Raw genomic sequence first — 26,648 nt, 5'->3', positions numbered from 1 at the left:
AATGCCCGGCCTGCTCTGAGTCACCCGCCTCCCTCTGTAACAAACTCCCTGCCTGCCCCCAAGACAAAGCTGGGCTTGCCGCTGTAGGCGCTGGCAGCGCCGATCAGTCCCACGCAGAAGCGCCAAACAGCTCAGAAGCCTCCGGTCTCTGCTGGCGTTGGTGCTCCGCTCGCTGCCGGCGGCTTGGGGTGCTCCTGAGCCCCTGGGATGCCCACCTGTCCCATGGCGCTGCCCGCTGGCCGGCTCCATCCCGCACCCCAGCGAGCCTGTGGCGGGCTCTGTCCTGTCGTGGCACTGCCTGGGGTCCCCGCAATGCACCGGGCCGGTTTGCACCGCTCCCCCGCCCCTCCTGGCACTGCCCGCTGACTGGGACAGCTCCCGTCTCCTGCATGGGGCATCCGCCAGGCGCCCCTCCTTGGACGGCCTGTGTCCTTTGGGTGCGCCGCGCGCGGCTGGGCCATCTAATGTCTCTTCTGCTGGGCTTCAACACCGCCAGGCAAAACCTACCAGTGATCACTGCAAACGTGGGCACCCTGCCACCCCCCCCCGGCCAGAACTGCCGGCACCCTGCCCCGCCCCCGGCTGGAACCATTGGCACCCTGCCCCCCGCCGGGCTGGAACCATTGGCACCCTGCCCCGCCCCCGGCTGGAACCATTGGCACCCTGCCCCCCGCCGGGCTGGAACCATTGGCACCCTGCCCCCCGCCGGGCTGGAACCATTGGCACCCTGCCACTGCCTGCCCCCCGACACCCTGCTGCCCCCGGCTCAAGCCCACACGTTTTGACCAAAATATTTATTCTCTCTGGCAAAGCGGCGCCCGTGCTGCCGTGGCTCCTACGCTCTCTCCGGGGCAGCCGCGCTGGCCGCAGAAGTTCGCGAGAAGACTCTGGACAGAGCAGCCGGCACTTTCTTGAACAGTGACGAGGGCCGCTGCCTGGGCACGCTGGAGTCCGAGGCAGCCGCAGCGACTGGAGCAAACAGGCGGGGGTGAGTAACCTGCGCAGGGGCCCGCCGGGCTGGCGGCGAGGGCTCCCGCTCCCAAAGCACAGAACTGGGACCGCCCGCGCCGGGCCTGGCGAGGGACCGGTGACCTTGCCTTCAGGGCGTGCGGGCGCCCCACGCAGCGGGTTGCCGGCAGACAGTGCCCTACCGGGAGGTGCCTGGCGCCGTGTGGGAGGTGGGGCCACTGGCTCGGGGGAGCGGCGCTGGAACAGATGCTCTGAGCGGGGGGGGAGGGGGCGGAGGAGGAGACGGACTCTAAGGACAGACGGGGGCAGGACAGACGCTGGGCAGCTGCCGCGCTCAGGAGGGCTGAGCTCAGAGCGGGCCGGGAGCAGCTCCGCGCTTGGCCTGGTTTCCGAGAGCTGGAACTCACGGGTGCTCCTAAAGCCCCTCGGGTGAAGACACGCCTGTGCCAGGCCCGGTTCCCCGCCCCCGAGCGCTTGCGGCAAAAGGGCAGCGTGCGGCCTCCGGAGGGCTCGGCCCTGAGTCCAGGGGCGGGGGCAGGGCTGGCAGTGCCCCACGCCCCAAGAAACGCCTCAGATGCCAGGCTGGAGCCAGGCAGCGGGCCCTAGAGCCAAGAGCTTGGAACAAGAAGCAAACTGGCTGCAGACCCAGCGGGGAGACTGGTGACCGGCCAGAAGGGCCCTGGGCTTGCAGGTGACAGCTGGTGTCGTGGCCTTTCAGTTCTGGCTGCGCCACAGACGGCCCGGTGACCCTGGGCAAGTCACTTAATCCCTCAGTGTCTCCATTCCCGTGTGTGCTCCCGTGGATGAACGCCACTGGTGCGTGGCAGGGGCAGAGAGGCTGCACGAGGGGGGCCCATGTGCCCCGTTACCTGTTTTCTCTTGGAGCGGGGAGTCTTCCTGTCCCACGTCTTCGTAGGGCGAGACAAGCTGCGCGGGGAGAGGGAGAGTCAGAAGGCACCAGGCGGGCGTCCCAGGAGCCGAGTGCTGCCATTCGGCCCCCGGCTCGTGAGCATGGCGGGAACGGCTCTGCCAGGCCTGCGCTGCTCCTTGGGACGGAGGATTCGTGGGCGTTTTGTGCCTCGCGGTGCCGCACTGGGGCTCCGACACCCGGCTCCCGGTGAGCAACAAAGAGCTGCGGGGCTCAGAGGCGTGTCTGTGCTCCCGGCAGAGCCGCACAGCTAAGCAGAGGGCGTCCGCCAGCAGCTGCCTCTAGAAGCAGCCGCCAGGAGGCCTGGAGTGTGGAGAGTGAGCAGGCCACGGAGCAGCTCCTGCTATGACACCGCTAGGAACAGAGGGACGTGTTCCTGGGGGCAGAGCAGTTCTGTGCCTGCCGTTCGGGGGGCTGCAGAACACGCAAAGGAAGGCGACTGGGCGGCTGGAGGAGAGAGAGCAGAGACTAGGGCTCCAATCCTGCCCACAAGGGACCAGTGCAGGCCTCTCACCCAAGCTGTGGGCAGCCCCCCATGTAATGGGGCCGCCAGGCCTGGCGTTGGACTACCTGGGACGCGGGGCCGGGGCTGGATAATTCCGCCCAGCGATTCCTCCACTGAGCCCCGCAGGGCCTGGCGGAGCGAGTGTCCCCCCGGCTCTAAAAGGGCCACTTTCATGGTGGCCCGGGCGAGACGTCCCGACAGCTAATCGCCCCTGGGAAGCGCGTGGCCTGACCCCGTCTCCCGTCCGCTCCAGCACTTGCTGCTTTCGCTGCCGGTGCGGCCGGGAGCTGGAGCCCGGCTACCAGAAACCCCCCTTGGGGTGTACACAGAGCAGGACCCTGCGGCTCTCCCGGCGAGGCAGGCTGCCGGCCTGCGGCTCGTTCGCTGAATGCTTGGCAGAGCCCGTTCGGGGCTCTCCCGGCCCCACACGCAGCCGCGATGACGCCCACACCTCTGCGCCGTGCTGGTGCAGCCAAGGCCCCGCTAGCCGGCCCGGCCCGGGGAGCTCTGCTCTGTTCATTTCCACCTGGCCGGGACGCTGTGGCCCGCCCTGAGCCTGACGGCTGGGAGGGCTCGTGCCAGGGTGGCACTCGGCTGTCCTGCCGCCGGGGAGGGCAGTGTGGGTTCGGCTGGCCTGCTTGGTTTTCAAATGCACAGACACTTGTACGGCCGTGGGTACCACGGGGCCCAGCCTGCGCCGCGTCTGCCGAGCCGGCGGGGCCTGTGCAGAGGATGGGAGCAGCTTGGAGCCGTTAAAGGGCCACAGGCCCGGCGGGGGCGTAAGATCGGAGCTCCAGCTCCTGTTTCAAAGCAAGGTCGAGCAGCCAGCCGGGCTGGCAAGAGGGGCTGGGGGCAGGTGTAAAACTCTAAAAGCCAAGAAATGTGGGTCCCTGGCTGCCCAGGGCCGCACCCTCCGACTGGGCACCGGGGCAGAGGAGGAGCCCGGACTCGCCCGTCGGTGGGGTGGGGCGAGGACCCGCGTTTCAGGGGAACAATGGCACCAAGGAGGGGACCCCGGGCGCAGGGCTCTGCAGCGTCAGTCGCGGGACGCGTGCTGGGGCAGGGCCCCGCTGTCCGCGGGGCGGTGGGGGAGGGAGGCCGGACAGCCCCTCCACTGACCTGCGCTCTTGGCTCCGGGGCGCAGGGCCTTGCAGGCGGCTGGGCTGAGGCGTGTCGGGGGCTCAGGTTTCTGTGTGAGCCGGACGCTCCCTGCACTGGCCTGTGCCCCAAATCGCGTGAGGCTTGCAGCCCCCAGCAATGATTTCGCGTTTCTGCCCAGCTCCGTGCAGGAGCCCAGTGGAAACCCCCGAGGGACGAGGACTCCCCTTGACAACGGCTCATTGGTGTGGCCGGCAGAGCCAGTTGCTGGACAGTGCCGGTGGGAATGGAGGGGCAGAGAGGGGGGAGCCTGGCGAAACCACTCCCGGGGGGTGGGTGTCGTTGGCAGCTTTAGCACAAACTTACCTCAAAAATCGCTGAGGTGTCTTCTGTGTCCCGAGCCTCGTGCATGGTGTCGTACGTTCCTGCAACACACGGGCGTTGGCTCAGCAGGGCTCGTTTCCGCTCTCCGGGCTGCCTGCCATCGCCGTCGGGCCGGGGCTCGCAGCCTCGTGTCTCAGGCTGCACGGACATACCGTGTGCACCGACCTCGCGGGGGAGCCGTGTCTGCACGGGGGGGTTGTTACCGTGGGCGTCTGGGCACGGCGCAGGGGCTCTGGGCCTCCTGGCGCTGTGCCAGCGTGGCAGCTGGAAGGCGAATGGCGCCATACGGAAGCGTGAGCTCGCCGAGTTTATGCTCCAGTGTTGCAGGTTTCCCAGGGACCGGCGCCCTGGCACCAGGTCGTTGGTGAGCTAAAGGGGGAACCATCGAACCCTCCCAAGCATCGCACCCCAAAGCACCAAGCCAGCCTTCACCTTTGTCCTGCGCCACAGGCACCGGGGCTGTCTCTCCGGCACTCTCCCTGCAAGCAAAGGAACGGTTCTGAGCGCCACCGCAAACTGCGCCCGCGTGCTCCATCTGCAGAGCAGGGCCTGGCTGGACTGTTAGGCGCTGCGCTGGACCCTGCCTTGCTGGTCGATTTGGGGCATACGCCCACTGAAACCAGCCCCAGGCACAGAGGTCCCTATGCTGTACTGATCTCTAGCTGCGGTTTGGGCTCCTGGCAGCTTTCGGCATCCAATATCAGTGAAAGCAGTCCCCAGCAGTGTTCCCTCTTAATGTTTCCAGCCATGTGTGGAATGCATTTTGTTATGTGCACCAAGGCATGTGCGGACGTGCACCACCTGCATTAACACAGGCTGCTGGCTGTGGGCGCTCTGCTAATCTGCTGGGCAGCATTCGAATCTCTCCTGGGTGGTGGCTCAAGGGCACAGCTTAGTCCCTGGGCTGGTCTAATGTGTACCAGAGACTGTTCTTGCCCAGAGCGAGAGCCCTGTGCAGATACATGTTGTATCCACAGAAATGAGCTGCAGGTCGCCGTGGATTTGCAGGGCGTCACACACAGCAGCCGTGGATTTGCAGGGCGCCACACACAGCAGCCGTGGATTTGCAGGGCGCCACACACAGCAGCCGTGGATTTGCAGGGCGCCACACACAGCAGCCGTGGATTTGCAGGGCGCCACACACAGCAGCCGTGGATTTGCAGGGCGCCACACAGCAGCTTCCCTGCTGAGGGCTGTGGCCACTTCCCCGCTACTTCTCAGTGACCCCCGTTCCTGCTCTGCCCTTGCCTCAGGCCCTCAGCTTGCAAACCCCAGCAGCCAGCCAGGGCTGTTTGTAGCTCCACCAGTCCCACCAGTAACACTTTCCTGTGCAGGGGGCTAGCTTCCCTCCACCTGCAAAGCAGCTAGTGCTCCCTCCTTGAGCTCCAAGGAGCAACTGACCCTGCTCTGCTCTGCAGCTCTTATATGGGCCTGCCTCACCCTGATTGGCTGCTCCTCTCAGGCCTTCTCTGGCTGCCTCCAGTGCAGCCTCCCTAGTGTGCTATTAACCCCCTTGAGGTCAGCATGGGGCCAGTGCCCTCTCACATACAGACCCCCACAGTTACCTTAAACATGTGCTGTCCTTGTTCAGAGCGGACACATCTGTGCTGGAGGCTGAGCCGATGAGATTCTGTTCCGAGTCAGGCAGGGGCCCGTGAGTTGCTGCAGTGTCTTTCGCACCCTGGAGAACATGTACAGTTATTTCAGGCAACATTTCCGCTCCCTGGCTCACTGATCTTTGCCCTGCTTCTGATCTTGGTCCTGCTTGGTGCCCCTTGGTCGCCCCAGCTGACTGCTCCTGCCCCAGAGAGGACACTCGAGGGTAGCAAAGGACTCTTGTTGCTGGACCGGTGCAAACACAGGGCTGCATGGATTTCTCTGACCTCGGGGTGTTCACGACATCCGCCCTCCTTAGCAGCCTTTCTACATTAGCGAGATGAATTTTTTCACTGGATTTTCAGGGTTAAACAATGTAACAACCAATAATATGGCAGTGAGGGAGGTGGACACCGGGGGCGCTCGAATGCATTAAACCTCCACGTAACCTGGAGGCCAAGTACTGAAGAGGTCGGCCAAGTGGCTCAGACAAGTGGCGGGAGATGCCATGTAGGAGGAGAGGCTGGCAGGAATCCGGACGAGCTGAGCAAGCCCCGTATGTCTGCACGGCGTAGGAACGCGGTCTGGGCGGAATCCAACAGGGGCTTAGGCAGCTAAACTTGGGTGCATAAATCTTGGGTTTAGGCGCCCGAGCCCCAGTGTTGGCTCTTTCATGGTCCACAGGACTCCCACCGGCCCTGGCAGGTGCCCTGACTCGCTTGGTGCCTAAATATTCAGGGTGAAAGTTCCCTGGTGCCTGTGTTTCTGCCTCTGGGCAGTCATGCGGCTGCCTCTCGCGAGGGGGCCAGGTGCCTGTCTGGGGCTGAGGCCGAGTGAGTCACCAGACGGGCTCTTGGCTGCCTGGCGCGGGCCGGGCCCAGGCTGCTAGGTGTGCTCGGGGCCCCTTCGGAAGCTGCTAGGAGGTGGCACTCGCCTGGGATGTTGGGGAGCCAGGGTCACATCCCTGCCCTCTCTGTCGGGGGCCCTGGGGGGCAGTGCTCTGAGCTGTGGCATGTTCGGGGTGGGGTGGGAACCCCTGGAGGCTGTTCTGTGGGGGCTAAGTGACGAGTACAGTCGGAGCAGGGAGCATTCTCCTGAGAGGTGGGAGGCCTCTGTCAAAATCTTGTCAGCCCGGCTGGCAGAGAGAGGGAAGTCAGCCCGGGGCTGCCACCTCCAGGTAAGCGCTGTAACCACTAGGCTAAATGTTCCCAGGTGGGCGCCGTCTCCTGGCGCGCGCATTCTTGGCTGGCTGTTTCACCCCACGCGGGGCAGGGGAGCGTCGGTGCCTACGCAGCTTTGCGTGCTGCAGACTTGGCGCCTGTCATTTTTCTAGGCCCCATGGATCCGCCAGAGCCCCTGCCTGGATCCCACCCCTCTTCTCCTGCTCGCTCGGTGCGCCTGCTGGTTGGCATGGCTGCCCGTGAATTCCATAGGGACTCCTCCTCCCGGTGAAGGGGGCTGCTGGACAAGCTCCGGCTCTGATCTCTGCTCCGCCTCCCTGTTAATTCTCAGCGGCCCTTGGAGGAGCAGTGCCAGGCTGGGAGGGGCACTGCAGGTCACCCAGGGGACTCCCGGCCCTGCGCTCAGGGACACGGGCGGGAGAAGGCTTTGGCCGAGGGTCGTCAGGGGCCTGGTCCAAGCTTTGCACGCTCCGCTTACCTGGTCCTGAGCCTCTTTCCCGGGTCTTGGCGTGGCGATTGGAGGGTCCCGCGGGCTTGCCGAAGGGAGACGGCTCAGGTGATCCTGGTCATCTTTGATTTCTCTGACGATGTCTTCAATGTCTTCAGGGATCGAGTTGGACAGAGCTTGGCAGCACTTGCTCAGCGACAGAAATTTCTTCTGGCTGCTCGTGCTTGGCCTGACTGCTGGCAAAGAGGCTTCGCTCTCGTACCGCTGCTGCTTCGAGGGGCGCGCAGACGCCGCGCCCTCTCTCCCTGCGGTGCCCGGGCGGGACCGGCTCTCAAAAATCAAAGAGGATTCGACTTTTAAAATGTTCTCAAAAGCTGCCTCCTCCTCCTGCTGCTGCCCCGCCTCTGCCTCGATATCACGGGCGACGAGTCTCCTGATAAGGTCCTGCTGGTTCTTCACATCTTTTAAAATTTCCACTTTGGCGAGGTCAGGCTTTAACATGTCCCAGAATGAATTTCGGCTGGTAAGCTGCAAGGGAGAGAGAGCTTTTGAAGCGAGCTTAATTTCAGAGTCAGGTTTCTTAGGGGTTTTTTTTTCTACTGTTCACTAGCTAGAGGACATAAACTGAGGCTCTTTTGACTTGCATTTGGGTACATCGTTTTCACTTCCATCGAGAATTCGGAAAAATCCTGATTTTTCTATTAGAAATTTAAAATAAACCCCATGGGAATATGACAAAAGGGAAACCGGAATGCACGTGCACCTCGGTGCGCATTTGTCCTGGACTCAAAGACTTTGAGGGGGGCCATTATGATCAGCCCCCGAACCCCCCCCACTCCTGTAACAGACCCTGAGCCACGGCTGAGTCGCGGGTGGCATCGCAGCGGGAGGTAACAGCTTCGAGTAATAAGGAGTCCTTGGCTTACACTGGTTTAAACCCGCGCGTGACCCCTGCCTCACGTTGCAGACGAAGGGCAAACCCCAGGGGTTCTCACCAGCCTGTCCTAGGGAAAAGCTCCTTCCCAAGCCCAGATATGGTGCTTAGTTAGATCCTGGGCACGTTGCTGAGGGCCCCCGGCCAGACGTGAGCCCTGGGAGCTAACTCTCTGTAGTAACTCGGCGCCCTCCCCACCTAGGTCTGGTCCCTGGCCTTTGGAGATATTTGTGCTAGCAGCCTCAGAGCGGCTCTATGGCACTGTCGCCCTCCCATCACACCCTCCCCTCCATAAACGTGTCCAGCGTGGTCTGGACATTGCTAACGTGGGTGCAAAGGATGGGGCTGCCTCAGCCACGTTGGACGTTACATGCAAAGGGGCGTCACAGGGAAGGTTACAAGCAGACAAAACCGAGTTCCCAGGCTGACACAATGGCCAGTCGGATTCTGCTTGCTCACCTCCTTCGGTCTGACATCCAGCCGGCCTGCCGCGCACAGGGACGGGCGCCTCTCTTTCTTTTTCCTCTCTTCAGCAACGCTGGCTTTGGCCGTGGGACTGTTCCCAGCCACGGTGGCTCTCCTCAGGTCCGTCAGACTCAGCCCTGCGAAAGCACTGCAGGCCTTTTTCAGCTCCTCCAGAGGCTCCGTTTCTATGGAGATAACGGCTAACTGGTCGGGCACGATGGCCGGGTCGATTTCTAGCGCGCTGTTCCCAGTGTACGGGATTATGTTAATGGGCAGCCTGGGTTCTGTCGGTTGCTCGGTTGCATTTTCATCTCCGAGGGGCTCCCTGGAACATCTGGGCTCAGGCAGGGTGTGAAGGGAAACGTGCGCGTGGACTCGCTCCACGATTCTGTTGAGTTCCATGGCGCTCTGGCTAACCATCGGCGCGCTGCCTTTGAAAGCATGGGCCAGGTGACAGTGAGAGATTTCATTAATTATTATACTGGCTACTTGCTGAGGAAAATTTGTTCTGGAACTCGTTACACTGTCATAAAAGTCTTGTTGCGATCCAGATTTTTGCAGGACATTACTGTAAATGGCGTGAGCCACTTGGTTCAGAGTTTCGTTGTGCTCTGAATTGGCCACATCACCTGCTCCTTCCACAAAACTGATTTTATTTTGGAACATTAGTTTTTCCATGGACTCTTTCAGCTTCCCCGCAACTTCATTCACTTCAGTCTTTGATAAACTTTTTTCTGAGCTTCTGCTGTGAGTTGGCTTTAAGATTTTAGACAAGAATCTGCTTAATATTTCTTCCACAAACATCACCGGTAACACAGGGCTATGTGATGCCAGGGGAGGTTTCGGAAGCTCTGTGCTGGTAAGAATCTTTTTAAAAATATTGACAGCCTCCAGCATCAAAGGGAAAGTGGGGGGTGGTTCTTCCAGTGACGTGAGCTGGATTTCGTGTTTAGAAGGATTACCAAGCACCAGAGAAGCTACTCTGTTAGCTAAAACGTCATTCGGGTTTGTTAAATCTTTGTGAATAGAAATGTCAGAGTCGGAGTGTTTCAAGATGTGCGTATAGACAGGACCGGCTGCTTCTCCAGAAGCTCTGCTGTCGTCTTCTTGCAATGAGTCTGGCTCGTTGCTGCTGTCGCTGATCTTCAGTTGGTTTTTTGAAAGGAGAGCTTTCAGCGAATTCATTATTTTGGAGGTTAAATGCTTCACGGAAGAAGGATTTTGTTCATCCATCTCCACGGTGGGGAATATGGACAAAAGTTTATGTAAAAGTTTATATGAAAGTTCCTCTATGATGAGAGAAGAGAATTCCCCGACATCTGATGTGACGGGATTTGGGTGAGCTGAGGGTTCGGTGAGGTCTCTAAGCATGTCTTCCACAACACTGTCAGCTCCAGCACACTGGTCAGCTGTTAATTCCCCAGAAAAGAGGGTCTGCACGTGATTTTCCGACACCTCTGTTAACACCAAGTCAGCTATTGCTTCCGAAAGAATTGTGCACCCACTTTTTAAACACTTCTGCATTGTTAATTGGGATCCAAACTGTGGCAGAAGCTTATGATAGACTGATTCTACAACCGCTGGAATAACGGAATCCCCATCTTGGTGCAAATCCTTAACGTACTGAATAATCCGATTCTGCTCTTTAGAGATTTCTGTCCTAACCTTACTTACCAGCGTCATGTGAATAAAGTCAAACTCTGCAATCTGATTTTCCGTTTCTGCAGATGAAGACACGTCGGAGTGTTCCGGGAGCATTTTCAATAACAGCTTGGTAATTACGTCTTCTAAAAATCCATGTGGTACCCTAACAGTCTGGCACTGGGTGCTGGGTTTGTTATCCTTCTGTGAGACCTCGTCAGCAATCAGCCCAGATTCTAGAGGTTTAACTACAGTAGAAGATGAAGCTTTTGCCAGTGGTCCCTGAAATTGGTAATCAATAATTTCTCTCCTTACTGAAGCAGCCAGCGTTTCTACTGAAGCACTGTGGTCACTTTTGATGGCTGTATAATCTGAGGCTTCAGAGCCACTTTCTTTCAAAATGTCGCACAAACTGGAGTGAATAATCTTAGTGGCCAATGTGCTAACCTGCGGTGGGGGGTCCGGATCTTCCTGGGGTGACGGCTCCTTGACGTGGGACTTTGAACACTCATTTAACATTGAATCGATGATATTTGTCACCACCTGGGAAGGCTCCGTGACCTCCGTTTTTCTGTCCTGCGTGTCTCTGGTGTGAGAAGACATGATCAACTTGCTTAGCAGTTCGCTACACATTTCTTTCAAAAAAGCAGCAGAACTAACTCCATCCTGAGACTGTGTTGCCTGCCTCTCGGCTTCACGTGACGGCAGGCACTCCCCATCCTCTTCACCCCTGTGCATTGCTTCCCCTTTGGGAGATTTCTTTGTGTCTATCTTACAGAACGACTTCCTTGCAAATTGTCTTCCAATCGGGGGTAGCGTCATCCTGGAGCTCAGTGTTCGTGTTGATTCTGGCGCTGGCCTAGAAAATCTCGGTTTGGGAGCTGTGACGCTGAAAATAGACTTTCTGATTCTCTCGGATGCAGTGGAAGTTTCTCGGGCAGAGAATTTGCGACGCTGGAGAGTTGGAAGATTACGTGGAATGTCCTTCCACATTTCTGTTTTTTCCTCTGAATTAATCATCATGTCGGGAACACTGATAGGCGGAAAGGTTTCTCTTAAGTCAGCTTTTAATTTTTTCGCAGACATTTTCATGCCTCCCAACCTCGTGACACCCTGATTAGGTGTTTTATTATTTCCAAAGGCTCGTCCGGGTTTCTCCATCCGAGGATTTTCAAACTTGGATTCTGAAGTAATTTCCATCAAATTTTGACTGCATTGCTCTAATATGGCACCAGTTAGCTGACTCGCCAGGATGTTTTCTTCCGAGACATCACTAAATGGAGATGTTTCTCTGTGGCTAGGTTCTTTTTCAGGTTTCCACTTGATGATTTCCAGAATTTTGGTGACAGCAATTTTAGCATAAATGCTCAGTTCCGAATGGAGTCTTTGGACTTGGCAAATGGCATTTTGTATGCTCTCCCTGGTAATCATACTGCTGACCCGTGACAGGTCAGGAAAACTATGAAAGGGTTCTAACGTGGGGAGCGTTCTTTTACTGGTTGTCCCTGGCACTGTATGTTCAAATGATACTTCTATCTCCTTTGCTACCTGAGTTGAGAGCGGCCGCAGGAATGGTTTGTGTTGGGCACCAGACCTGTTTTCAACAGGGAGTTTCACTATTTCAGAAAATTTACATTTAAAGTCATGTTTAAATTGAAAGGCTACGAAGGACTCCAGTGTGAATATAACACTTTCAACCGTCGCTTTGGCCATTTTATCGATAGAAGCCAAAGAAATGTGACGGTCGTAAACAGGCGAGTCAGATTGCGCACCTTTTTTTTTTTCTGATTTGGAAACTCGGCTGGTTGACCCAGGGGCAGTCGAGATGCTGGATGCCAAACACTTGTGAAAGTTATCAAACACGATTGCTACAATCTCTCTAGCAACTAATCCAATTTCTTTCTGGAAATCTTTCTGGAAAGTCCCTGGAGGTTCGGTTCTTTTAAATTTACTACAGAACAATCTTTCACTAATCTCGATTGGAGCCTTCTTTAGAATGCGGACAGAATGGTCCAGATCTTGCACCCTCATAAACACGTCCTTGACAACGTTCTCAGCCACCTGGAGCATCTTCAAGTTGTCAGTGACATTTGCTTCAGTTCCTCTTTGCTGCTCCAATAATTTTTTAAAAACACTGTCTTTAGGAAGGCTTTGGCTTACGGCTGAAGGAATATCCCCGCCACTCAGACAGTGTTGGGGGTTGGCATCGTTTGCTGTCGATTCAAATGTAAAATAAGTTGGGATGAACGGAAACCTCTCTGTTTCAAAGTTCTTGCTGGGAAACTCACCTGCACCTCCCATGCTCATGACTTTCCTCTGAAAACTCAACGCATTTTTAGTCTGGGACGGAGGTGTTTTTCTCTTGTGAATATTTCCTTTGCAGAACTCACTTTCCAGAGACACCCGTGTGCTCCTCGTCAGAGGTGTGAAAGGTGACGTTTGAGACAGCTTCCCTTCCGGCACTGTCTTGTGATCGGCTGGTGAGCTGGTGGGTTTCCCCTCTGAGCCTGGAAAGAAGACCCTTTTGGTTCTGGAGGGTGGTAGACTTCCAAAGAGCTCTTCATTGCAGCTACTAGAGTTCTCAGAAGAGAGGACTGGCCCGTCAGCTGTCGCAGGTGGCTTGGCTCGGGCTGTCTCTTCATACTTTGTCACAGCGGGGTACAAGATACTTGTTACTTCAGCCAGGAACCAGGTCATAATATGCTGGATTTTACTGTTCAGGTCTTCAGTCCTGCGCTTCTGTAAGAGAAGCAAATATGAAAGGGCAAGGGAACGTGTTCATTTACTCCGGTTTTTCCTTCCTCCCCGGTGTAAACGACTTACTGTGTCTGCTTCAAGCATACAGGGTGGCCATAGCAGCCATGACGAGCGGTGACGTTGGTGACCGGCTAAGGCTCACCAGTGGGTGACCCATTAGGGCCACAGGGCTTGCTCGGGGGCTCTGAAGCTACGGCAGGCCCTCTCTTGCCCCCACTGGAGTGCCTGGGACGTGTGCCATCAACTCCAGCAGAGCCAGGGTCTCACCCCATGAGCCAGGGCGACTGAAATTTGCCTGGTGGCCCCTGCGGCAGTGTCAGGGAGGGCTCCGAGCAGGCCTGCAATGAGCATGGACACCGTCCCGTGCTGGCGGGAGAGTGCAGCTGGTACCCCGGCAATGCCGAGCGTTCAGACGGGGGGGACCCAGAAACCTCCACGCCAGCAGCAGTGCCTGGTTCCCAGGAAGCAACGCTGCCACAAGAATTGACTCTACCCAGGGAGATTAAGGCAAACTCTCCCCATCGGCAGCATCCTCCCCCAGAAGAGGCCGTATCACAGAGTAACAACAATACAACGTTTCCTCAAAGACTGTGCCCTGCTCACATGCTAGGTAAAGGAACGGATACGTGTGCAAGTACCAGCGCCGTCTGGTGACGCATCCATGCGAACCCTTCTCATACCTGCCACACGGCAACGTGCGTCCGTTGCTTTACTTCGCTGTCTGAGATCGGAAGGTGGAGTCCGCCCATACCTGAAAGCGTGCTCTTTTCTTCTTCAGATTACTAGCAGTCGGCTCAAAAGGCTGCTGAGAGGCCACTGGCGGAAGTGATGTTTTCTTTCCATTGCCTGACGGTCGACTACAGGCATAGGCTCCTGGGAAAACAATTACAGAAACGTCAGGTGTACAACTGTGACACAGAAATGTGATAGCGTGGGGCAGCTAAGAGAATGTATTGCCGTGAGTTTGAGGTGAATGCAGGATGTGGACAAACTGGGGCAAGTCCAGAGGAGAGCGACACAGATGACGAAAAGTCTAGAAAACATGGGCTCCTTCTGAGGAAAGATTGAAAAAAATGGGTTTCTTTAATCTGGAGAAGATGGGCTGGGGAGGGGCAGGGTAGGAATATAACCCTTGTCAACTAGGTTAAAGATTGTTAAAATGAGGAGGGTGATAAATTGTTTCCTTAGCCAATGACAAGAAGCAAGGAGCTTAAATTGTAGCAAGGGAGATTTAGGTTAAACATTAGGAAAAACGTCCGGTCAGGGAGGTTTAAGCACTGGGACAAATTGCCTAGGGAGGCTGTGAATCTCCGTCACTGGGGGTTAAGAACAGGTTGGACAAACACGTCAGGGATGGCGCTTGTCAGATTGACAATACTTAGAACCCTGAAACACTGGCCTGGAAGGGACCTCGAGAGGTTATCAAGTCCAGTCCCCTGCCCTCAGGGCAGGACCCAGCACCGTCTGGACCAGCAGTTCCCAACCTTTTCCAGATGAGGATCCATTCTGACAATTCAGGACGACTTGGTGACCCAAGGCAATTCAAGAATGGGGGGACGAGGGAGGACAGAGCCACCTGGGGAGACACTTGGTGACCCTTTTGAAATGTAATGGTGACCCATATTTGGGTCCTGACCCATACGTTGGGAAACCCTGGTCTAGACCATCCCTGGCAGGCATCTGTCCAGCCTGCTCTTAAATATCTCCAGAGATGGAGATCCCACAACCTCCCCAGGCAATTGATTCCAGTGTTTAACCAGCCCGACAGGTAGGAAGTTTTTCCTCGTGTCCAACCTAAACCTCCCTTGCTGCAGTTTAAGCCCCTCGCTTCTTGTTCTATCCCCAGAGGCCAAGGAGAACAATTTTTCTCCCTCCTCCTTGTGACACCCTTCTAGGTACTTGAAAATCACTATCCTGTCCCCTCTGTCTTCTCCTTTCCAAACTAAACAAGCTCAATTCTTTCGGTTTTCCCTCACAGCTCATGTTCTCTAGACCTTTAATTATTCTTGTTGCTCTTCTCTGCACCTTCTCCAATTTGGCCGAGGAGTGCTGTGAGGTAGTGTGGGTACCTTGCTGGTTGCTGTGCTGGGCAGTGGGTTGTGGGTGACCCCCACTGGCTGCTGGCTGCAGCACGGCCCAGCAGGGCAGGGGATGAGTCATTATGCAAGGGAGCTCTGAACCTGTCTGACTAGTTATCTCCCAGGGAGCGGAACAATGGGAAGAAGGGGATTGGAGCCCTGGCTGGGGGCAGAGCTGGAAGTGAGTTAGGTTTCTGGCTGGTATCATGGAGGAGGCAGATTGAGCTACAGGCTGAGATTTAGGGGCCCAGGCTCCCCCATCTCAAGGGGGGCTGAGGCATCCTAGGCCTGCCCTGGAACCAGATTACATCTGTGCTGTGCTGTGTCCTGGAGAAGCAATAAACTCCCTCTATTCTACTGGCTGGTGGAGTCTGTCCGTGCCACTACGGGGGTGCAGGAGGCAGAGGAACCCCAACATGCCGTCACAAGGGCGCAGGCTGCATGAGCAGGGGAGGTTGTGGAATTGGCAGCAAGCGTGGCCACAGGCGCTGGGGCTTAGGCAGGAGGAAACAGCCGGGCTGTACAGATTACGTTATGTTTACAGCCCCATTTTGTAAGCTGCGTCCTCGCGTAATGGCTTACCCCAAACCTTTCCGTGGCTGTCAGCTTCCTCACTGGGGTAGCCTTCCGCACACAGCGTTCTCAGGCGGACGGCCGCTTCTTTCTCTAGCTTCATTTGTCTCTGGAGAAGTTAAGGAAAACGCGGAAGTGTCGGTCAACCACGACTTCCATTGCAGAGAGCAAACGGCTGTTCTTAAGTGCACGGACATTGTGCTGGATGGGTGCGTGGGAGAACATCTCATCTGTTAGACGGTGCAGCCAGAGCGAGCAATTCCAGCTGGCTCTCGAGGCGCGTGTGCTGCCCCGCGAAGCGCAACACTCACAAGCTGGAAGCTGCTAGGAGGGCGTCTGGCACCGGCTAGCATTCGGGACAGCCCTTTGCTCTTTGGGGATTCGTCCTCAGCGTCCTGATTCCTGAAGATGTTTAGGTGCCCAGCGCTCAGTCATCTGGATGGAGCTAGGCCTCTAAGTGTCTTTAAGTTTCCTTGGCCAGGGGCAGATCCGGGTTGATCCAGCCCGCAGAAGCCCTGCCACTCCCCCACCCCCAGGCCAATTAGGGCCTCGAGGGGGGGGGAGGGGGAGGAAGCGCACAAAGTTTCCTCCACCCTGCCAGGAGCATGTGGCACTTAGAAGTGCCACGCGCTCCTGGTAGAGGGGGAGGAGACTTCGTGTGCTCCACTGCCCCCAAGCCCTGATTGGCCATGGGGCAGAAGGGGGAGCGCATGAAGTCTCCTCCCACCCCTAGGGGGGTGGGCGCCTGGGAGAATCTTGGGGGGGGCCAAGGCGCTCCCCCACCTCCAGACCAATCATGGTCTGTGAGTGGGGAAGCTTGGAAGTATCTTGGCCCCGCCTCTTCTGCTTGACGGCCCGCCCTTCCACTTGAGGCCCCGCCCCTTCCGGAGTGACCTGGAGCCACTTAAAAATTTCGGAAGTGGCCCCAGAAAGAATGATGCCCCCCCGGCCTTGGCCTGGCGCCCTTGCTCTGCGGCGCGAGAGGGCTGAGCAGCAGGTTCAACGTACCCTTGGGGCTTTCTCTGGTCTGCTTTTCCGTCGCAGCTGCTCAGCTCTCAGCTCCTCGCGCACGTCAGCTCCGATTTTCAGCAGAAGTAACATTTCCTTCTTTTTCCAGGCCTGAGGAGCATACACGTGCCGGGCTGTACCGAGCGGTGACCGCTGTCCGCAAAGGCCCCGACTGCCCCTCGGCTGGGGGGTGCACCGCACGCCCCCTCCACCCCACCCTGCCCCTTCCCCTGCCCGGCTCCTCCCCCGCCCTGCCCCATTCCGCCCCCTCCACCCCGTCCTGCCCCTTCCCCTGCCCGGCTCCTCCCCTGCCCTGACCCATTCCGCCCCCTCCACCCCGCCCTGCCCCTTCCCCTGCCCGGCTCCTCCCCCGCCCTGCCCCATTCCGCCCCCTCCACCCCGCCCTGCCCCTTCCCCTGCCCGGCTCCTCCCCTGCCCTGACCCATTCCGCCCCCTCCACCCCGCCCTGCCCCTTCCCCTGCCCGGCTCCTCCCCCCCCCCCTCCGCCCCCCCCCCCGCCCTGCCCCATTCCGCCCCCTCCACCCCGCCCTGCCCCTTCCCCTGCCCGGCTCCTCCCCCGCCCTGCCCCATTCCGCCCCCTCCACCCCGTCCTGCCCCTTCCCCTGCCCGGCTCCTCCCCTGCCCTGACCCATTCCGCCCCCTCCACCCCGCCCTGCCCCTTCCCCTGCCCGGCTCCTCCCCCGCCCTGCCCCATTCCGCCCCCTCCACCCCGCCCTGCCCCTTCCCCTGCCCGGCTCCTCCCCCGCCCTGCCCCATTCCGCCCCCTCCACCCCGCCCTGCCCCATTCCGCCCCCTCCACCCCGCCCTGCCCCCCCCTGCCCCTCCCCCGCCCTGCCCCATTCCGCCCCCTCCACCCCGCCCTGCCCCTTCCCCTGCCCGGCTCCTCCCCTGCCCTGACCCATTCCGCCCCCTCCACCCCGCCCTGCCCCTTCCCCTGCCCGGCTCCTCCCCCGCCCTGCCCCATTCTGCCCCCTCCACCCCGCCCTGCCCCTTCCCCTGCCCGGCTCCTCCCCCGCCCTGCCCCATTCCGCCCCCTCCACCCCGCCCTGCCCCTTCCCCTGCCCGGCTCCTCCCCCGCCCTGCCCCATTCCGCCCCCTCCACCCCGCCCTGCCCCTTCCCCCGCCCGGCTCCTCCCCCCGCCCTGCCTCATTCCGCCCCCTCCACCCCGCCCTGCCCCTTCCCCTGCCCGGCTCCTCCCCCGCCCTGACCCATTCCGCCCCCTCCACCCCGCCCTGCCCCTTCCCCTGCCCGGCTCCTCCCCCGCCCTGACCCATTCCGCCCCCTCCACCCCGCCCTGCCCCTTCCCCTGCCCGGCTCCTCCCCCGCCCTGCCCCATTCCGCCCCCTCCACCTCACCCTGCCCCTTCCCCCACGCCCTGCTCCTCCCCCGCCCTGCCCCATTCCGCCCCTTCCGCAAGCCCCTGGCCTGGCCTCTCCCCCACCTCCTCCCCTGAGCGAACCCAGAATGACCAGTGCTCTCCAGGGCCCTTGGTAGCTCTCACGGCCGGAGGGGACCACTGTCATCATTTGGCCCGACCTCCTGTGTAAGACAAACCATCGAACGACCCCAAATCACCCTGGAGCCAGGTCTGCTGACGGGGGGAGGGAAGGGGGCAGGTGGCCTGGTGATACAAAAGGGCCTGGGCCCTTTAAATTGCCGCTGGAGCCCTGTGACCCTGAGGGCTGCCTGGGAGGGGCCGGTGCAGCCTGCTCTCGATGGCGTGGCCACGCCCCTTTGGTCCAAGGCTCCACCCCTTCTGGGAGCACAGAGTCATCCCTCCCCTGCCCATGGAGCCGGCAAGGTTGTCGGTGCCCTTGCCTGGAGCAGATCGTTTAGAAAAACATCCAGGCTTGATCAAAAAACTCAGTGCTGGAGAATCCACCACAACTCTTGGCAAGTTGCTCCCCTGGATAATATCAGCCATCAACGCCCCGTTTGATATTCCTGACTTGCCACGTGGCATGTGCCACATGATCCTCTAACGGTACAATTCTAATGCCACATTTAGCGCTCCATCTTCAGCCTAGTCTCCCTTCTTCCCAGCACCGCTTTGCATCCAGAAAACGTCTACTGTTGTTTGTTTGGCTCCTACAAATAACCACTGGCCCAAATCCTACTCCCACGCCTGCTAAATACCCGATCGCTTGCCGTTAAACGGTAGCTGCCTTGGTCCCAGGGTATTAGAGCGACCAGGCAGGTGAGAGATTCCCTGTTATTTCCTGGTGGTGAAAGACAAGCTTTTGAGCGCACACAGAAGAGCTCTGCACAAGGCCGAACATTTGTCTCTTTCACCAGCAAAAGTTGGTCTAGAAAAAGATTTCATGGACCCACCTTGTCTCACATGACCTGCCTGTGAATGCAGATCCGGAGTGAAGCCTAGCCTTCTCCGATTCCACAGGGGCTTTGCCCATTGACTACCCTGGAACCAGGATTTCAGGCCAGGTACCTACCACCTGTCTGAAGGGTAGGATTTGTGACTGTAAAAAGCAGGCACAAAACAGGGAGGCAGTATCTGGAAATTTGAGCTGTAACTCAGCCTAGGTTATGCCTACATTGGTTTAAGCCTATCTGGTTTTAAAATGAACAAGGTGGGTTTTTTTCTTGCAACATACCCAGACATGTGTTTATACTAGGGATACATCCAGTCCTATTAAACTCAGTGAAACTGCCCACATGTTTCAAGTTAACGGCTTGTATGTATGTTTGCAAGATTCAGCAACTGTTAAAAATTCGTTCCGGACTTGCCAGAAAGTGGCACTGCCGGCTAGCAGCCTTAAATATTTGTCAGCGCCTCTCCTGAAGGTGGGTAAGTGTTTATATCGGTCCCGTGTCTTTCAGTTGCCTGTGTCTAACCTCCTCCATTTTTTGACGAAGATTAAGTTGTTTCTTTTGGTTGTGGCCATGGTGCTTGTTCTCTCCCTCAGCCCACTGGAGGTGATGCTTTTCCTCTCGAGTCGTCTTGATTTCTTCCAGTTCTTTATTAATCATGTCTAATTCTCTTAGGAGAAAAGCAGAAATAGTTCGTTAGAATCGCTTGCCATGAGCTCTACTCGTCTGTTTTCTACTCTGCTCCAGCCATTTGCTTTGCCTGGATTCCTGTTTCCCCAAACCACCTGAAAAATGTCAAACTGATTTCACAAAGATCCTAGCAAAATTCGCCCCCAGTGAATAAGCACATTGGAATGGGACTGAGGTATGTTGCATATCCCAGGCGGCCTGCGTGGAGCTCAGCACAGGCCTGCACAGACCTTGGGAATTCCTGTACCTGTTCCTCGCCTGTCCCTCTGCATCATGTAGATCGGGACCTTGCTGTGACAGCCACTCCCCGAAGTGACAGGTGTCGCCTCCTTCCGGAAGGAGACTGGCTTCTTGGCGTCTTGCAACAGGTTTTTCTAGCACTCTCTGGAAAGGGAGAATGGGCTTTAGGGCTCTGTTCACCAGGAACAGCTTCGTCGGCACCAGGCTGTGCCAAGGCCTCAGACGGGCGCCTTGCCGATGGCGGACACGAGGAGGGACCCTGCCGCAGGACCTAGCCCGTTGCAGACCCGCAGCCTCCTCCACTTGGGGAACGAGCAAGCAGAGCTGCAGCCACGCCCTGGATCCGACTGAACCGAAAATCAGCAAACCCTTTCGAGGGCCGTGGAGGAAACAAAGCACCCGCCTGTGGATGCACACAGGTCTGCCCCTCCGGCGGTCACAGGCGGAGGGCAGGTGGGGTTGCTACCTGTGTGTTATCCAGCGCACAAAAGACAAGCTGTTGGAGCTCTCTGCTGTGCCAGGATGCTCCCATCCGCTGTCATGTCCAGCCTCACCACACAGGAGGGCCACGTAACCCTAACCACAGCCCGGGGCAGGCCCACCAGATCCCATGCACTTAATGAGGTTTCCAGGCCCCTGCAGAGATTTTTATGTTAAATTCAGCTTGGTTGGTAGAGATTTCGATAGTTTGTTTCTCTGCGCTCTGTTGCTGGGTACAGAATTGTGTGAACTCAAAGGGTATAGACATGACGACAAACCACTACCGTTAGTTCTGTGAACAGGCGGTGGCCTTAGGAAATGCTTTGTTGGGCTGGGTACGGCCCGTAGGCCATATGCTGGGTACTTTGCAGTACAGGGGTCCGTCTGCTGCCTTATGGGAAGGGGAGCTGTCGAGTCGGCACCAGGACCATGCTCACGAAGGGGCATTCGGGGCGTTTACTATCACTCGAAGACAAAGGGAGGCTTGCAGACAACGCTCAATCTTTTAATAAGTGGGTTCTTCTTTTCCCTTCTGCAGCAGTCTCAGAAGGACCAAGTACCCGCTGGAGTATGTAGGGAAAAGCATCTCCCCTGGAAATTGTCAAGACTGGCTTAGGAGCAGCCGCCTTCAGCAGCTGCCCAGCTCTGGACAAAGCAAAGTGACAGGAAGCGATCGTTCCCACGGCAAGACAGGACGCTCCGGCTGAGCTCTGGGAGCTGCCGTTTTACCATAGATCCCAGAGCTGGAAGGGACCTCGAGAGGTCATTGAGTCCAGTCCCCTGCCCTCACAGCAGGACCCAGCACCAGCCAGCCCATCCCTGACAGGTGCGTGTCCAACCTGCTCTGAAATATCTCCAGTGATGGAGATTCCACAACCTCCCTGGAGCCTGCATCCCACCCTGACCCCTCACCCCAGAGCCCACATCCTCGGGCAGAGATCTCACCCCCTGCCCCAGCCCTGAGTCCTTCCCACATCCTGAACCCTGCGCTTAGGAAGTCGGCAGCCCCAGGGAGCTGAGCATGTGCGTAAGCTCCAGGAACGTCCAGTGGCTGCATGAGCAGCGGGCGGGAACCATCACGTGTCTTTGCACATTAGCCGTTAATGTAAGGGGCCTAATGGCGCTGAGAGCAGCACAGCCCTGAATGACAAGGCTGCCCTGGTGCCTCAGCCCTGGCCTTATTCGCACGTGTGCACAAGTGTGGGCAGACCCCGTCTCCCTCCCTGCACAAGCAGCCAGATGGACACTGCCCATCGCTCCCGTGCCAGTGGCAGGGGAGGCACCTGCTGACCCACGCCCAAGATGCCAGCAGCAAGGGGCTTTGACTGCAGCAGGGGAGGTTGAGGTTGGACATTAGGAGACACTTCCTGCCTGTGCGGGGGGTGAAACACTGGAATAAGTTGCCCTGGGGGGTTGTGGAATCTCCATCCCTGGAGATACTTAAGAGCAGGCTGGACAGACGCCTGCCAGGGATGGTCTTGCTGGTGCCTGGCCCTGCTGGGAGGTCTTGGGCGGTCCCTGCCAGCTCTAGTGTTCTGTGCCTCTATGCACGACCCAGCTGGCCAGTCCGCGATGGACAGGGAGCATGTGCTGCCCCGGGGAGGCGCAGTCACAAGCGGTTGCCGTGCGCTGGTTTATTGCACGGCCACCTGCCCCGTGCGGGCTGCCTGCTATGAAACACCCTGGGCGTGCAAGTGCATGTGAACACCCCTCCCCTGCGATTTCACCTACCGGACTCTCACTGCCGACATCGCTGGCTCTTCTGCCTCTCCGCAGACTGTCTGTGCGCTTGTAGTAGGAGCACCAGGGAGGGCTGTGCAGACTCGCTGCCATTATTTGGCAGAAAGGATCCCCGAGATCGAAGCCGCTAGAAGGCTGATAGAGCTGCAAAAATATGAAGAAAAGCTCAACGGCCAGGCAGAGAGAGATGGTCCCAAGTTCTTTCTATGAGAGTGTTGTTCGGGCAGGTAGGTACGTCCTGGTTTCAGCACAATCCCGCTGGGGATGCATCTGACCCGAATGCAGGATTTCTGAACTTGTGGCACTCGTAAAGTGACAGTTACGCTTGTCCTAATCTGACACGTGTCAGTTCTGGGGTAACTCTATTGGCTGCGGTGCCAACAAGACGAATCATTTCAGAGATTTATTGAGATTTTTAGTTGCTCGACTAAAATGTACAAATTTGCTTCTCCGGACACAGTTAGCCCTGGCAGTGGATGTGCCTGAGTGCGGCACATGCAAGGTATTCCTGGCTTTTTCTGAAAGTGCATTGCAGCTGCAAATTGGGGATGCCATCCACTGTAAGAGCCAGATTGCCCCTGCGGAAATGGAAGCCCAGTCTGAAAACCAGACCCTAAGCTTGATTCAACTATTTTACCTTAATTAAAAAAAACCTATTGCCAGACTTCTGAAAAACTCCAGGCAGAAAAACTCAGATTTCCCTTGTCAGTTGTGGCTGTTGCTCCGACGTACAGTAAGCCAATGAGCTGTAAGATGTCAAGACACGTAGGAGAGTAAAGGGACCCGTTCCTGAAGGAGGGTTCACTTTGCCGTGTACATTAATCCCAGAAAATGCCGCGCCTATGACAGGTCCTCGCGCAACAGTCACCTGGAGAATAGAGCCACACGCCAGTCAGCTCCCCACGGGGCCGTTTTCTCTTATTCTCGGCTCCTGCGCCACGGACGGGCTGGCTCAGGCAGGTTTGATTCCCCCTCCCCAGACGCTGCAGCAATACGGATTTAAAGAGTGAAAAATCTTTGGGCCATTTTCCTGGTGTCCTCCAGAAGGAAAGTCTCCCAGGCTTGTTTTCACTGCCGGGGGAGGCATGGCCAGAGCCCTCCGCAGGTTGCTGCTGCGTCCAGAGAGCTTGAGGGAACGTCTCAAGGCAGCAGGATGCTCCTGTGACTCTGCAAAGGTCTCTCGACTCCGGAAGGCGTGAATCCCGAGGAGCCGATGACACACGGCTGTAGCGAGGCAGCGACCCGGCCAAAGCCCCCGGGCAGGCGTGCAGTCCCCACCCCCAGCCCGAAGACAGAGGGGAACGGAAGCGGCTTGCGCCCACGAAAGCGCATGGTGCCGTGTGGCTCTGGGCGTGAGTCTCGACGGTGCCGCAGGCTACTCAGGTGGCTTGTCCAAGTTTGTCAAGTCACAGACTAACCCCGCTGAGCCTTGGTAGCTTTGTGACCCCAGCCGATCCCAGCCCCCCGCTGGTGACTCAGACGAGGGCACCTCCAGTCTGCACTGCCAGGCGGCCTTTTCCATGAACACAGACTTGGCCATGCTGGTCCCCTCCAGGGCTCTGCCATGGCCTGCCCCTCCGTGCCAGAGAGCTGAGATCTCCAGAGACAGCCAAGGAAAGCAGATGCCACATCCCTGGGTGCCTTTGTAAATCCAAGCGTGAGCCCAGCATGCATGGCCCGTGCCCTTCTCCTAAGGAATCTGGTACGGTCGCTGGTGAGCGTCCCTTGGAGCAGCACCTCTCATGGCTAGAGACTGAGAGAGGCCCTAGAGATCCGGGGTCTGAGCCCGCCTGGTCTCTTCCAGGGTCAGGACGGCGGAATTCCTCCGCATGCCCGGGAACGGACTCGGTGGCTTTGTTGCCTTCAGCATCTTCTCCTGGCTCACGGCCCCAGCGCAGCAGGACTCTGTCTGGCAGAGCCCAGATGTTCTAAAGCGATTGAGCCTGGTTTGAGAACTGCCATTTGCCAGGCCAGCTGATGTTCCCACTGGCCATTGGCTCAAGCGCGTTGCTTCCGATTAGCCTGCAGCTGTGTTATCCGCGGGAGGCTACTAAAAGCGCCTGCTATTCTCCGGCGCACTCTGCCTGCGAGCGGCAGGAGGGGGCGACCGAACACGAGACGAGTGGCCCCTTTCATTAGCCATTGGTTTACCTGTTTGCCCAAATGCGTGGAATAGAACAACCTGCTGGAGCCGGGTAGCAAAGGCAGCCTGGCCCCGAGTGGCAAATCCAGGAGTGGGTTGGGCGCGAGCGCTGCCAATCGCTTTCTGTGCCTGCCCTAGAAAGAGAACGGGGGTTCAGTCTGACACGTGCTCTGCGGGGCCGTCTAGCCGGAAGCAAAGGGCCTGCGTTCTGGGGAGAGCCATGCAGTGCGGCTCTCTGGTGGGGAGTGCAGTCTGCAGCTGCACTGGGGCGTGGCTGAGCCGCCTGTCCTCACAGACTGCTCCTGAAAGGCCCAAGGGCCAGATACGAAGCTCTCTGAGGTCTGTGGGGTGGAGTGACTTGCACTGGGGGGCCGGGGGAGTCGGGGGCTGAGATACTTGGCTCCAAAACGTCCTTTCAATCCGTAACGCCCAGGCAGCCTCATGGAGAGGCGAGCGCCGGGGCGCGGGGGAGAGTGGGCGCTTCACGCTGCAGCGTCTCTTTTCATACGTAACCTCGATGGTGTGTCCCCTCCCAGCCCGTTCTCCCTCTCCCCGCTCTCGCCCCCTGCTCCACAGGGCACCCAGGAAAACCCTCCTGCGAGTCTCTCACCTCTTCCGCCTCCGCCGTCCCCAGCAGCTCGTCGGCCGTCCGGGAGCGGGCGCAGAGATAGTGCTCCATGGCCGTCTTCAGCACCCCCCGTCTGGGACCCATCGTCCTCCCCCCGCCTCGGCGCACTGGCCCCAACTGCCGCCGCTGGGCTGCGATTCTAGAACCAGCGCGCCCCGCGCCCGGCAGTGTTCGCTCACAATGGCTGTCCCGCCAGCCGGGGGTTCTGGGGCCGTCCCCCGCGTAGGGAGCAGCTGCTGGAGAGCCTGGCGGGTCATTCCTGTCTCCTACCCTCCACCCTTCCTGGCACAGGCTCTCCCTGCTGCTTCCGAGACCCGGCTCCCACTCCCACCGTCTTTGACGGGAGCAGGCTCAGGCCGTAGCGACCTGCAGGGCCTGTCGTCGAGCTCCCCTTGCGACACACGGCCCCTGCAGGCCTGGGAGCCAGAGCGTCTGGGAGCCGCAGCCTGGGGACGCTGCTTTGCTTAGCAGCTCCCCTGGGCGTCGGAGGTAGGGGCGCCCCTACCCTCTGGAGTTCTACCTTCCCGTTACTGCTCCTCGCCCAGCTTGGGAGTTGGGTTTGACTGGCGCACACACGCCAGCACTGCTGAGTTAACTGGGGTCTTCCTAAAGCGGAGGAGCTCGCTAGGATGAACCTTCTACTTCCCAGGCTCCTGCGTCAGTACCCGGCTCCACAGCGGCTGCGTGTGGGGGGTGCTTCCTCGGCTTTCCCTGCCTACAGAGATCCTAATTCCCCAGGCTCCTCTGGGTCCCCAGAGCTAGAAATTCCAGTGTGCTCTGAGCGGAGCCAAGGAGGTGGGGGCCCGCCGGGGAGAGGCCCCAAGCTGGCGGCACACTGGGCTTTGTTCCTCTTGGAGCGAGGGGTGAATGTCCAGCCTTACCCTGAGCCATGCCAGGCTCAGCACCACAGGCCCCTGTGCTGGAGCACGGGGATTTCAGAGAGACGCTGCTCGCCCAGAGCGGTCCCCACACAAGGCCGGTCTGGGCATAGCCGTCCTGCACACCCCGGCACTGCGGAAACTGCCTACTATGAGCACAGCCAGGCGGGCACCGAGCAAAGGTCCAGCCGGCCCAGCGTCCTGCCTGCCGCCAGCAGTGCCCGGTGCCCCGGAGGGAGCGAATCCCCGTCCCTTGTCATTCACACCCTGCTCCTGTCACAGGGGCCTTTGCGTGGGCTCCCCAGTCAGGTCTCGGGCCTCTGCTCAACTGGACGGGGAGACGGACTCACCGGTTACCGCTCACGGGCGCAGCTGCTGTTCCGTGCCTGCGACAGATCCCGGACAGCCCGGGCCACGCGAGGTGGTTAGTGAAAGCGTGTGATTGGCTGGCTCTGTTTATACTGCGCCTGCGCATGGGCCGTTTTCGTATTTACAGCTCCGAGTACCGGCTGCCCAGGCTGACTGGCCCATCCAGAGACACCCGACAGACACTGAGACGGGAAGCAGCAGCTTCACTGAATGGACCCGCAATCTGGAACGCGGGCCCTGGTGTCCACCTGCAAAAAACTGACTCCTGCATGGACAGGGGACTTGATCATGTGACTTCAAACTCCATCTTGGGATAATTTACTTTTGCACAGCGAGAACAATGGGATTCCCGCCACAAGTCTGAGGGCCTGGGAGTTCATCCAAGGGGGATGTATTCCAGAGACTTGCCGACACCAGCACCAAGAACTTTGAAATTGGTGTATGTATTTGATTCCTTTAACAATTTAATATCTATCTATCTATCTATCTATCTATCTATCTATCTATCTATCCCCTCACCCCCCCTCTACCTATCTATCTATCTATCTATCTATCCCCACCCACC

General features: G+C 58.4%; 1 protein-coding gene across 1 annotated transcript; it reads right to left on the bottom strand.

The window, feature by feature from the left end:
* Nucleotides 1-807: 807 nt before the first annotated feature.
* Nucleotides 808-24,948, bottom strand: LOC102446450 (uncharacterized). Its single transcript, XM_025185443.3, has 15 exons — nucleotides 24,819-24,948; nucleotides 24,217-24,342; nucleotides 22,057-22,209; nucleotides 19,853-19,989; nucleotides 19,441-19,585; nucleotides 16,566-16,676; nucleotides 15,567-15,666; nucleotides 13,658-13,779; nucleotides 8,503-12,888; nucleotides 7,140-7,637; nucleotides 5,450-5,565; nucleotides 4,317-4,363; nucleotides 3,867-3,925; nucleotides 1,839-1,896; nucleotides 808-969 (listed from the first exon to the last, which is right to left on the bottom strand). Exons 1-15 carry the CDS (start codon nucleotides 24,918-24,920, stop codon nucleotides 836-838), a joined length of 6,294 nt encoding a protein of 2,097 aa, XP_025041228.3. The 5' UTR covers nucleotides 24,921-24,948; the 3' UTR covers nucleotides 808-835.
* Nucleotides 24,949-26,648: the final 1,700 nt, after the last annotated feature.

This window comes from Pelodiscus sinensis, chromosome 13, assembly GCF_052426305.1.
Source record: "Pelodiscus sinensis isolate ZL-2025 chromosome 13, ASM5242630v1, whole genome shotgun sequence".
NCBI lineage: Eukaryota > Metazoa > Chordata > Testudines > Trionychidae > Pelodiscus > Pelodiscus sinensis.
The sequence above is the reverse complement of the archived record's forward strand: the minus strand, read 5'-3'. Positions and strand labels throughout refer to the sequence as shown.